We start from the raw sequence: 14170 nt of genomic DNA on the forward strand, positions 1-14170 counted from the left end.
GGGGATTGGGGTCCGGCGGCGAGTGCGGCTGGAGGCAGGGAGACGAGGGGAAGCTAGGGTTCGAGGGAGGGAGGGAGACCGGTGGGGTGGGCAGGGGGTGGGAGGGGACGAAAAAACCGGCGAAAAAAAACCAACGAAAAAAAATCAGACGAAAATGGTGCGACGAAAATGGTGGGACGAAAATAAAACCCGGAACGCGACCTACCAACGGAGACATTAGGAGTAGAGATCATTGGGCACACCCAAGATCCTACCCAGCCAGATCCCTCACTAAATAAGGTGTCGCCTCCCCACTGGCCCGATTTTTACTGGTAGGAAAAAGTCAAGAAAACAAGGAAAAGTAAACCTGGCCAGGTTTAGTATATGTACTGGCTTATCACCGCGCGGCGGCACACCGCGCCCGTCGTTACCGTACGGTTATGTGGATTATGTTTCTTCTTTATAATAAGTGTTGTTATTTTAGGATGCCATATGATCGCATGAAAACTATGGATGTAGGGGAAAAAATGGGAGGATGACACATCTCTAGTAGGGATAATTTATTTTGCCGAACGTGGCGCGGGTCATTGCCAGATTAGATCGCCTGGTGTAGCCTCCCATTGGATTAGCTCCTATGATGAAGTAGTTAAGAGAAACAAATAGTCGGAATTATATATACATCGTATGTAGTTAATAATTTTTTCTTTTTTCATGCATTTTTTTTGCATAAGCAAAGTATTTTTATTTAACATGCGCCTAAAACAAAAACAAAAACAAACTAATGTGACCAAGTACATTGAGCCCATGAAAGGGAACGCCCGTCGCCAAGTTGGCGACGTGTATGGATCATGCAAGGAGGGAAGAGTATGGATCATCGACCATAGCTTAGTCACGGGCGCGCATCACTGGTGTGACCACGTGCATAGTCTGTGCAGGAAGGACGTGCGTGGTCAAGGTGACCACGTACATGGATCATGCGATGAACGACCCATGCACGCAGCTACGCGGAATTAAAGTAATGGAAAAGGCTCCTTCACGTGTAAAGTAACATATTATTAGGCAGGATAAAATATCACAACATGACTAAGATAGTTTATCATGCAGATTTTATTCTCATCTAAATGAGTGTCAGTCACACCCTTTATCATATGGTCCTTCAAATTCAGTGGTGCTCATCATGAATTGCAGAGTGACCAGGATGCTTGTTCAAAATATCTTTTGAAATCAATTAAAATACTATAAATTAAAATGTGAGTAGGATCACTTAGCCATGCTTCATAATTGGAAAAATGGGCGCCATGAAAGTACATGCCACTCAACCAAAGAAAGATAATGGAAAGTTGCCCGAAATGAGCACTAAAGGTATGCCATACACCCCGGGGGGATTGTAGTTCAATTGGTCAGAGTACCGCCCTGTCAAGGCGGAAGCTGCGGGTTCGAGCCCCGTCAGTCCCAAACTAGGGTTCAATGAATGAAGAAATTGATATTTCCTTTTTCCATGAAAAAAAGGGGCAGGGAGCAAGATCAAATACCCACAGAGCACCCTTACTTCACTTTTTTATTTTGCATCTCTCATTAAAGAGGGAGGGAAGGCATATAGGAATTCTTTTTCACTACTCGTTGTTGAGACAATTGAAAATTGTGTTTACTTGTTCTGGAATCCTTTATCTTTGATTTGTGAAATCCTTGGGTTTAGACATTACTTCGGGAATTCCTTTTTTTTTTTCAAAAGAGTAGCAACATACTATAAATTAAATCAATTAACCATGCATTGCTGAAATAACCATTCCCCAAAGTCTTTCACTCTAATATTTTTCATTCTTCTCCGTTGTTCGTATGCATCCATCACCAACTATCCAAAATAATGTATCACCACACACACAAAAGAACACCTAATGCTGATGCTACTGCTACCGCCTCCTACTTCTAACTAAGATCTACCTAGCGCTAACGATCAATTAAATATAGTGATCCATGGAAACCAGGGGAGACAGTGGATGCTTGGTCGCAGAGAAGAGAGCAATATGCATCTCAATACGTCCACTCGTGCGGGAGATTGATCTTGCAGGCCACGGCGAGTGGCCTGGAATGCGCAGCGGTGGTATTGACATAGTGCTCGCATTCCTGGCTTGCCTGCATCGCGTTGCTCCGTTGGACCAGTGCGTCTGTGAGACAAAAGGAATTCGAAATATGGCTATTCATAACCACAAAGAAAGGTATCATTGACATTGCTAGTGTGTAATGAGAAGGAATTAATTACCATAATCAAGAAGGAAGGCCCCGGGATAGCAAGGACTGAAGGACGGGCACCGAGGTCCTCGACATTGAGATTTAGAGCCTGCACGACGGAATCATGGAGGAGCCTGAGGTCAAGCAGAACCACGGATTTTAACTAAAATTACTTTCGAGGGCAGGCAAAAGAAATGGGGGCCGACAAGGGGACGCACTGGTTTCTTCTTGGGCCAGCTCGGCGCACAGGGTAAACACGTCGGTGCCGGTGCACTCGCGCTGGGCTCCAGGAAGGGTGATGAACACGACGCGCTTCCCGGCCGCAGATGGAGCATGGTGCGACGACTTCTGCAGTGGCGGCCAGGCCGAGGGGTTCAGCCTGAGCGGTGGCCCGGCATCGGTGGAGCCATGGCCCTGCACGCGCGTGATCCTCCTCCCACACTTCCACGTTGCGGCAGCGTTCTCGGCCTCGTCCACCTCGTGCTCCCTCGCTCACCGCGTGGGATCATGGTGTAGGCCACCGCCAGCATCACCGCCTGCGCAAAGAACATGGCAAGCAGCATCGCCCTTTCCAAGAGCACCATAGCGATCCAATCCCTCTTGTCCCTCACCCACGTGAAAGAGTGCGAGGCTGCGGCCACGACCGAGGAGCATGGCGTAAGCGGCAAGTGTGTGGTGGCCGCGACGGCCACATGACAACAGAGGCAGCGGCGGGCGATGTGGGTGTAAAGGGACGCCAGCCGGAGAGAGGCCAGAGGCGCAGCTTGTTGATGATGTTCATGATGCCGCTAAGCTCGCGCCCATTCAGCCTGCCGACAGAATGGCGTCCCGCCGTCCCGTGTTGTTCAACCGTACTCATGATGGACGCCGCGAGCCGGCTCTCTCGTCGACCTCCTGCCCACCCAGATCATCGGCGCATCGCCATCGCATGCCACCGGAGCCCTACGCCCGACGTCATAGGGAGTTGTCACCTCTGTTGATCTGGCATTAAAGCTACGAAGTTGGCGAGCATGGAGAGAAGCGCGCCATGGTCGTGCCTCCGATGGGGTAGACGTAATCCACCAGCAGACACCAGACCTCCTTCATATGTCCACTGCCGCACATGTTGGCTGCCGTCAAGACCGGCGTCGGTGCCGATAGCCGTACAGACACGTCGTGCTGACATCGCACATCCTCGTCCACGTCGCCGTGCTTCTGCAGTCTGCATGCACTCTGGCCGTCGCATCCCACGTAACGCCAGCAACGGTACACACCAGCCAAGCTGCGTTACGACGCCAACAACCCTAGAAAGGAGGTGGCGATGGACGCGACGGCGCAAGATAGAAGAGAAATTGGTAGACAGAAGATGGGGGACAGTGCCCGAGGAGCGGGTGGGAGCCTGACGGCGAGGAGTGTCGGCCTACGGCCAGGCGTGGGCGACGGCGAGGAGATGTAGACGCTACTGGGATTGGAGTGAAGCATGCAGAGACACCAGGTGAGCTCGAGCGACGACCAACCACAACACCATTATGGCTGGAGGAAGAACCAACCATGCAATCAATGCAAACGAAGAGGAAGAAACAAAGCTTACAGAACAACTGAGATACAACAAGAAGAAGGTCCTATTTATAACCCACGACAAGATGGGAAAAAGGAAACCAAAACAAACACGAAAGGTATAACAGTGGCGTGTCTAGATTAATCGATGAGCGGCAGCCGTTTAGAAACAGTGGGACGTCTAGATCAAACAATCATCTGAACCAAAATCGCTGAAGACACCCCAAGTGCACACGAGAAAATGCGAATCAGTTAACAAAATTTTCACGGAAGGCCTACAATCACCACATAAATGTACACCGCAACATCCCAATTTAATCCACGTGTCTGCACTCGGTAGGCTCTCACGTCGCTATCAAACAAGTGGTGAAACCTGAGAAGGTAAACTTCCCTAGATATAGAGGCTTGGGTATTTCCTGGTTGTTGCAGTGATTTTGAGTATGCATTTGCAACTCTGACTTTTATTTGATGATGCATATGTGGGCATAAATTATCTATTTTTCTAAACACAACACACACGCATATACTCACGCTTACACTCAACCCTATAAACACATGCACGCACATACTACGCGTATGATCCATCTACTCATCGATCACTGATATGTGCACATCAATGTAGACATGTCTCCCTTATTAAGGCCCCTCTTATTTTTTGTACTACTACCTCCCTCCCGATTTGTTAGGGCTCGTCATATTTTTATCAAGCTTTGACCATTTATTTGAGTAGCAAAATGTAAAATATATGCTGCAAAAAGTATATTATTGAATTTGTATTCAAAAAAAGTTTCCAACAATATAATAATCTGAAAAAAATGTTTTGTATTTGGAAAAAATGGTTAACATATATAAATAAAGTTCCAGATGTGCACATAAAAGGTACGATCTATATGGAAATAATGTAGACATTTGTTTAAAAAATAAACATTAAAATGTATATTTAAAAAAATGCTAATCATGTATTTAAAAAATACGAAACATGTATTAAAACTGTACGGTGTTTATGAAAAAAAATGTCAACATTCGTTGAAGAGAAAAGGAATAAATCAACATATATTTGAAAAGGTGTTCAAAACATGTATTTGAGAAGAAAAAGTAGTACATCGTTACTTGAAAAATGTTCGACGTGTATGAGAAAAATGTTCCACGTACACACTAAAAATCATGTCGACCACCATGGACTACATCGCACAATACGCGCGCGCATCGGTTTCCTAGCCCAACTCGGTCGACCACATCGCATGTATAGGTGATATTTTTATGAATGTTTTGCTATCTTATTTGCATTCTTCTGAGTTCATATGAATTTGTTATGAATTTTTAAAGTTTTGATGAAACAACTGTGGCCAGCTGGAAGGGCATTCTCATGACCTAAAATACTTTTTAGGGGCAAATTTGAGCACATCAAAAAGTTAACGGTAATTCTGAGAGTGGACGCAAATTAGTGGCATAAATATAAATGTCCCATGAAATTTTGTTTTGAGCCAAACATTTGCATAACGTTACTTGCACTAACCGATCAAAGATAGTATGAATTTTTTACAACTATAAGGCACGGCGCAGGCCGTCTGATTGGACCGGACAAACGAGAACCATGCGGGAATGCTGTCGGGCCTTCAGTCGCAGAACGGACCAATTTCACCTTCGGGCTGCGGCCCAGATTGACTCTATATCTATGGTCGCAGAAAAATGGTTTTTGTTTTGGATGAATTTATCTGCTGGGCAGTAAGTTAATATGCCACCAATAGGTTTTGGGGCAAGTTATGAAAATGTTTTTCAGTGTATTTCTTCTATATTATGAAATTGTAAATTATTTATGTACTGTTGAAATGAGAAATATGGGCCAAATTTTTGTTGAAAATTACTTTAAAGATGAGATAATTTAATGTTTTTCCGTGGGTTATGATGGACCTAAGTATGGTACCAGTCATTTTATTTATCTTCAGTGCTTTTTAAGTTGTTTCTGTAATTTTTATATATTTATGCACTGAAAATAAATTTGGTTGTCTGATATTATGCTGAAATAATGTTTGAATTTCCTGAATACAATTGAACCAATTGGAAATTGCATTTAAAAAATTCATGTGGCATTAATGTTAAATGTCATTTCATGGCACATTTTTAATGAAGATCACCTTTTAGCATCATTTTAATGCCAAAATTCATCTTGTAAAATAATACATTATTCACCATTATTACTCACTCACTAAATTTTCCAAAAGTTATTATTTGGAAAAATTATTTTAGTGTGGTGTTTATGTTGATGCCATACTTGTGGAGTTGTGGTCTTTTTTTAATGATGTGATCATTATCAACGAGCACATGCCACCTTAAGGAAATCTTGATTTCCACGTGGTTTGGTTTTCCACACCGCACTATTCAGCACAACAATGTTTGGCCAACATGCCTAACGGGCAAAAATAATGTTTTATGATTGCGCATTTTGTCTTATTTAATGCACTATAGAATAAGTATAATGTCCTAAAGTGGTGTTGACAAAATTATGGTTTATTCTCTAAACTAGCTCGCTCCAGAATAAGTATAATAGAGCATGGCTCGCTCTATTACTCAAATAAACTAACTACAGTTGGTAATTTCTTCCTTGAGTGATTAGGGATAAGTTTATGAGGCGAATATTCTTTCCCTGGTTAAAATGTCATCGAAAAGAGAACTGACCTCGACACAAGAAGCTGGTCTATAAAAGTTACCGTTGCAAATGTAAGCAGTCCAACACTGAACAAACACTTAATGAAGAGACCCCATGAGAAAAACGGTGCGGCAAGGCGGCTGCTTCTAGTAAGTACACTATCCTTCAAGGCAAATGTGCGAAATTTCAACCGAACTGTAGTCAATCTTTTGAACATGGAACACAAACGACGAAATCCACATGGCTTTTACAACCCCTGCGACCTTTCTGTGTTCCATCCAAACTCAAACATGTAAGAGAAAAACAAGAAGCAATCAAAAGATGCGCAATTTCTTACCAAAAGTTGTTATACAACTATTGCAGCAGATAAAAAATCTCTTAATTTTATTAAACAAAACTCAGCTGATGTACAAAGCACGCAAACAATGTAATCTGCAGAAACTAGTATTCTTGTAGTGTTATATGGGATCAAACCTGAATTTTGTTCACATTTTATTCAGAGGATTTGCGACATGTGCTAAACCAAATATACTCCAGGCGCGCAGCAAAATGCAGCAAGTCGCCTGCATTTTCATTTTCTTAGTAAACATAGGTGCATTAGCATCACCATATTCAGAATTATACTGTAGGTGCCAATGAAAATAACTGAAACTTATAGGCAGAGTGTCCGGGCGCGGTGCATCAGCATCGCCACGTTCAGAATTCAACCTTTGGTAAAACACAAATTCATTTCCTGCTGATGGACTGAAACTTTCAGCGGAGTAACGAAACTCAAGTGCTCAACTCACTGCAAGAACCACCACATTTGTGTCCCTGTCAACACCAGATTCTTCATCTAAGAGAAATGCAGGTAGCAACAGTTAAATAGTGCCCATTGTCAACACACTACAGACTAATGTCGCCATACCACTGATCAAACAGTTTCTGAATATTAGAACTGTGATGCCAACGCAAATAGGTTTCTTATATACTGCCTGAAGAACAAACCAAAGTTTAGCTAGCAGAAACACATTAAATGTTGGGTTTTCCTAAACCCATATCTCAACGGAAGGAACTGGGTTCTAATGTCATCGTATCCGAGGCGGCGACGCTTTTGAAGGCGACTTCTAGCTAGGGGCCCTGTCTCTGGCATCTCTCTACTCTGCATCGACATCCGCATACCGCAGCGCCGCGTGGGCTGAATTAGCAGAAAAATAGTTAAGCAGTTAGGCATGAGGTTTCAAAGGTACTGCGACAAGTTTAAATAAGAAGATCAAAAGGAAAGCTGAAGTACAAAACCTCAAAACAATGTAATGTGTTGTGGAACAGAACCTGAATTTTTCCCAGGCGTTACGGTTACAGTAGGCTAAAAAACAGAAATGATCTTCTCTATGAAGCTGAACTAGGCAGACCGAACTGATTTGGGTTTTCAACTTCAGAAAGTTTTCCACTAGCGGCCTATGGTATTAAATTGGAGAACTGAATCATCTGAATCAAAGCACAATAGTTGCCATATCAAGGTTCAGTGTGGCATCAGACAACCTTCAGTTGACTTATGAAATGATTTTCACCCCAACAGACAACTGGCTTCAGACAACCTTCAGACAAGCATAATGTGGTGCCTGTTGAGCACCTACTGACTTGATTCAGCAACTTTTACTGATGTCTAGTATAATCCTACAGCAGTAGATTCCTAACTGAAACAGCAGCAAAGGTTTTTCAGACTGTTTTCCAAGCACGGGCAGATGAGCGCTCAACTTAAATGAAACCCCAAAAAAAACATCCGGACAAGATCAAGACTAGTGCAAATAAGAGTTTCTTGCCAAAGGAGAAGAGCGGGAAGGGGCTCTCACTGGGCGTCTCGGTGATGGCGATGGCGACGTGGAGGCTCTAGCGGCTGTTGGGCAGGTCGACGACGAGCGGGAAAAGCCGGGCATCACATGTGGGGAGGCACATGACGATGTCGTCGGCGCCCAAGTTTGCAAGGAGGCCCACGCCCAGGCCCAGCCGCCCGGCCAGCTCCTCCCTCAGGCGGAACACGGATCTCCCCCTGAACACGATCGTGCCGCTGGCGAGGAGGTCCCCGTGGTAGCTCCTCCACGCGTACGTGATCACCCGCGACGGCACCATGGCGGCGGGGAAGGGAAGCTGCAATACGAATTTGAGATCAGGAAGCCAAAGAAGATGCAAATTCGGCAAGAACAGAGCCAAGAATTTGCGATCTCTGCGGCTGAAATTAAGTCGGGGAGAATCAATCAAGAAGCGGGCATGGTGATGGCGGGCTCACTCACCCCGGTCGGAGGTGGAAGGGGAGGCATGGCCTCCCTGGCGGGGACGTGCTCCACGGCCCAGTGCATCATAGTGCTGACTCGGTGGATGTCGCTAATGTAGTCGACGCTGGCGCCGTCGTTCCAGGGGAGGTACCTCCCGTTGGCGCGGAGGAAGTGACCGTTGAAGTGCTGGAGCAGGACCTCGTCCCCGGAGTCGGACAGGACGGCCAGCCAAACGAGCACGGTCCCATCCGTGTGGTTGTAGTTGCGCTGCTCGACGCGGAGCCCGCGGTGGCCGAGCGGCGCCGGCGCGGCCGTGGAGGCGAGGTAGCGGCCGTAGGCGGCGCTGTGGAGGTGCAGGTAATGCGCGTCGTCACCCTCGACCAGATGAACCGCCCAGGCCACGTTCATCGAATCCCGGCGGTGGTCGAGGGAGACGCCGTGGCCGTCCTCGTCGGCGTGCAGGTACGCGCTGCGCACGGGGCTGCGCAGCCGCACGTGGTGGCCATGGTGGAACTGATCCATCGGTCGCCGGCCGGTGCCGCTGGGGAGCAGAGGCGCGAGGTGGAGAGGGAGACCGAGCAGGGAAGGCGAGGTGGGGATGGTGACGGTGGGTTCTTGGTTTCTTGGCGCTCCGGCGAGTCGGCGACGGGGAGAGGATGAGAAGCGAAAGTTGTTGGTCGAGACGGTTATGTTCGGGTGCCAAGGCCGAGTATTTCAAGAAGCCGTCAGCAGGTGGGTTTGCGGGCTTTTGGGCCTAGGAATTCCATCCAGCGGCCCGCATGCCAAGATCAACTTCCAACAAGAGTGTCGCCCATCATGAACCGATGGCCACGCGGCTCTGTCTCGAACACCCCCTAATAAAACAAAAAAAGGCTCTGCCTCGAACAGAAAAAACCCTGTGTTTTTTCTACAGATGAAATATTTTTAGATTCTTTTTGAAAAAATTCATGAAGTTGAAAAAGATCACGAATTTTTAGAAAAAAAGTTCATGAATTTTAGAAAGTTCACCAATTTCGCCTCCAGGCTACGGCCTGGTTTCACTCTATATCTATGGTAGTAGAAAATGGTTTTCCTTTTGGGTGAATTTACTTGTTGGGCCAGTTAAGTTAATATATAACACTGATAGGTTTTGGGCCGAGTTATGAAAATGTTTTTAGTGTATTTTATGTTATATTATGAAAATGTAAATTAGTTATGCACTATTCAAATGAGAAATATGAGCCCAAATTTATGTTGAAAGTTACTTTAATTATGAGATAATTTTTGTAATGTTTTTCCGTGGGTTATAATGGGCCTAATTATGGTATCAGTCATTTTATTTATCTTTAGTGCTTTCTAAATTGTTTCAGTTTTTTCTGTGTTTATGCATTGAAAATAAATCTAGTTGTCTGATAGTATTATGCTAAAATCATGTTTTTAGTACGGTTGAACCAATTGGAAAATGTATTAAAAATTCAAGGGGCATTAATGTTAAATGTCATTTCATGGCAATTTTTTAGTGATGACCTTTTAGCATCATTTTAATGTCAAAATTCATCTTGTAAAATGATATATATTCACCATTATTACTCACTCTCTAAATTTTCCAAAAAAATATTATTTGGAAAATTTAGTTTAGTGTGGTGTTTATGTTGATGCCATCCTTGTGGTATTTTTTTAATGATGTGATCATTATCAACGAGCACATGTCACCTTAAGGAAATGTTGATTTTCGTTTGGTTTGGTTTTCCACACCGCACCAAGGATGGCAATGGGTACCCATTACCCGGGTACCCTGCGGGTAAAAACCCTAATAGGGTAACGGTATGGGACATAAATTTACCCATGGGTACTTAAATGGGAAAATATGATACCCATCGGGTAGAGAGGGTACGGATATGGGATCATATAACCAATGCCCGTGTACCCATGTACCCATTTAAAATATTGACAAGTGGTTTTTTTTTAATATCCTAACATCTTAACTTTCCCCCTAAACGTGCTTGGTAAAAACCTCTAATGTGCAGTCAAATTATCTCTATATTTTCATGATTTTGTGAACTTAAAGTGTATGACCATGTGTTGTTATTTATGATTATGTGTTGTTTAACATTTTTATGTGGTTCTTTATAGGCAAGTATTTTTTTTGTTTCTGAGAATGTGTTGTTGTACATTGTTGTTTAAAATGTATTGCTATTAATAATTTATGATTATATGTTGATTTCTACAACTATTTTCTGTTAAATTTGATGTGTTGTAAATGTGGGTATTTTTATCTACGGGTACCCATATACCCTGTCGGGTGATGTGTATGGGAAAAAGTTTTACCCTTGACAGGTATGGGTATGGGTGATATGTAAGTTTAGGGTGAACGGGTAAGGTTATGAGGTGGCTCCACCCGTACCCATACCCTGTGGGTGCCATCCCCTATGCACCATGCGGCACAATATGTTTGGCCGACATGCCTAACGGGCAAAATTAATGTTTTCTGATGGTGCATTTTATCTTATTGAATGCACTGTAGAACTAGAATGGCGTTGACGAAATTATGGTTGATTCTCTAAACTAGCTCGCTCCAGAATAAGTATAATAAAGCATGACTTACTTTATTACTGAATACTCCCTCCGTCTCAAAATAAGTGTCTCAATTTTATTATAACTTTATACTAAAGTTAGTACAAAGTTTATACACTTATTGTGGGACGGAGGGAGTATAAACTAGCTACAGTTGGTAAGTTCTTTGTCAAGTGATTAAAGATAAGTTTACGAGGCGAATATTCTTTTCTCTGGTTAGAATTTCATCAAAAAGGGAGCTGACCTCGACACAAGAAGCCGATCCATAAAAGTTACAGTCTCGAATGTAAGCAGTCCAACACTGAACAAACACTTGTTCCAAAAACGGCGTGGCAAGGCACGCAACCGCTTCTAGTAAGTACACTATCCTTCAACTGTCCAAAGTTTCAACCAGACTGTAGCCAATCTGTTGAAAATGGAACACAAAATTTAACGATGAAATCCACGTGACTTTTACAACCCCTGCGACCTTTCTGTGTTCCATCCAAACTCAAACATGTGAGAGAAAAACAAGAAGCAAGCAAAAGATGCTCCGCAATTGCTTACCGGAAGTTGTTATACAACTATTGCAGCAGATAAAGAATTTCTTAATTTTATTAAACAAAAGTCAGCTGATGTACAAAGCATGCGAACAATGTAATCTGCAGAAACTAGCATTCTTATAGTGCTATGGGATAAAACCTAAATTTCGTTCACATGTTATTCAGAAGATTTACAACATGCTAAACCAAATATACAATGCAAGGAACACCAGGTGCGCAGCAAAAGGCAGCAAGCGCCGGCATTTTCAATTTTTCCTTTCAGTTGAGTAAATATAGGTGCATTAGCATATGACTGAAACTTGAGGCAGAGTGTCCGGGCGCATCAGCATCGCCATCTTCAGAATTCGATCTTTGACAAAACACAAAATTCATTTTCTGCTGATGGACTGAAACTTTCAGCAGCATAACGGAACTCAAGTGCTCAAGTAACTGCAAGAACCATCACATTTGTGTCTCTGTCAACACCACATGCTTCATCTAAGAGAAATGCAGGTAGCAACATTAAACTAGTGGCCATTGTCAACACATTACAGACTAATGTCGCCGCATCATTGTTCAAACACTTTCTGAATATTAGAACTGTGATGCCAACGCAAATATGTTTCTTATATACTATCTGGAGAACAAACCAAAGTTTAGCTAGCAGAAACACAACAAATGCTGGGTTTTCCTGAACCCATATCTCAACGGAAGGAACTGGGTTCTAATGTCATCGTATCCGAGGCGGCGATGCTTTTGAAGGCGACTTCTAGCTAGGGGTCCTGGCTCTGGTATCTCTCTACTCTGCATCGACATCCGCGAACCGCAGCGCCGCGTGGGCTGAATTAGCAGAAAAATAGTTAAGCAGTTAGGCATGAAGTGTCACAGGTACTGCGACAAGTTTAAATAAGAAGATAAAAAAGGAAAGCTGGTGTACAAAACCTCAAAACAAGCTGATGTCACAGGTACTCGAAACAGATACAGTGGGCTAAAAACAGAAATCATTATCTTCTCTGTGAAGCTGAACTAGGCAGACCGAACTGATTTGGGTTTTCAAGTTCAGAAGTTTTCCACTAACGGCATATATGGTATTAAATTGAAGAACTGAATCATCTGAATTAAAGCACAATAGTTTTCCATATCAAGGTTCAGTGTGGATTTTTAAATTATGAAATGATTTTCACCCCAACAAACAACCTTCTTTCTAGTATAATGTCGTGCCTGTTGGGCACCTACTGGTTTGATTCAGCAACTTTTACTATGTCTATAATCCTACATCAGTTCAGATTCCTAACTGAAATAGATTAGCAGCAAAAGTTTTTTCAGACTCTGTTTTCCAAGCACTCAGCTGAAATTAAAACCCGGACAAGATCAAGACTGCTACGGGAAATAAGAGTTTCTTGCCAAATTAAAGGAGAAGAACAGGAAGTTGAGGATATGGTGGAGGGGCTCTCACCAAGCGTGTCCGTGATGGCGATGGCGATGGCGAGGCACCGCCGGCTGTTGGGCAGGTCGACGAGGAGCGGGAAAAGCCGGCCGTCACGTGTGGGGAGGCACATGACGATGTCGTCGACGCCCAAGTTTGCAAGGGCAAGGGCGCCCACGGCCAGCCGCCCGGCCAGCTCCTCCCTCAGGCGAAACACGGACCTCCCCCTGAACACGATGGAGCCGTTGACGAGGAGGTCCCCGTGGTAGCTCCTCCACGAGTAAGTGATCACCCGCGACGGCACCATGAAGGCGGGGAAGGTAAGCTGCATGCAGTTGAATCGCAAAGAACCATCTCATTGTCATCAGGAGATCAATCAAATGCGAATTGGAGATGAGGAAGCCAAAGAAAGAAGGCGCAAATTTGGCAAGAACAGAACCAAGAATTCGCGCAGATTCGGGAAGAAAGCGGGCATGGCGGGCTCACTCACCCCGGTCGGAGGTGGCGGAAGGGGAGGCATGGTGTCCCTGGAGGGGACGTGCTCCACGACCCAGTGCATCATCGTGCTGGCGTGGTGGATGTCGCTGATGTACTCGACGCTGGCGCCGTTGATCTAGGGGAGGTACCTCCCGTTGGCGCGGAGGAAGCCGTCGTTGAAGTGCTGGAGCAGGACCTCGTTCCCGGAGTCCGACAGGACGGCCAGGCAAACGAGCTCGGTCACCTCCGTGTAGTCGAAGTTGCGCTGCTCGACGCGGAGCCCGCGGTGGCCGAGCGGCGCCCGCGCGGTCGTGGAGGAGGCCAGGTAGCGGCCGTAGGCGGTGCTGTGGAGGTGCAGGTTACCCTCGACCAAATGAACCGCCCGAGCCACGTTCATCGACTCCCGGCGGCTGTGAAGGGAGACGTCGTGGCCGTCCTCGTCGGCGTGCAGGTACGCGCCGCGCACGGGGTTGCGCAGCCGCACGTGGTGGGCGTGATGGAACTGATCCATCGGTCGCAGGCCGGTGCCTCTGGGGAGCGGAGGCGCGTG

General features: G+C 45.0%; 1 protein-coding gene across 1 annotated transcript; it reads right to left on the bottom strand.

The window, feature by feature from the left end:
* Positions 1-8229: 8229 nt before the first annotated feature.
* Positions 8230-9165, bottom strand: LOC119333773. Its single transcript, XM_037606546.1, has 2 exons — positions 8662-9165; positions 8230-8518 (listed from the first exon to the last, which is right to left on the bottom strand). The coding sequence occupies exons 1-2, from the start codon at positions 9163-9165 to the stop codon at positions 8261-8263; spliced, it is 762 nt and encodes a 253-aa protein (XP_037462443.1). The 3' UTR covers positions 8230-8260.
* Between the last annotated feature and the right edge of the window lie 5005 nt (positions 9166-14170).

The sequence above is a fragment of the Triticum dicoccoides genome, chromosome 7A (assembly GCF_002162155.2).
Source record: "Triticum dicoccoides isolate Atlit2015 ecotype Zavitan chromosome 7A, WEW_v2.0, whole genome shotgun sequence".
NCBI classification, from domain to species: Eukaryota; Viridiplantae; Streptophyta; class Magnoliopsida; order Poales; family Poaceae; genus Triticum; species Triticum dicoccoides.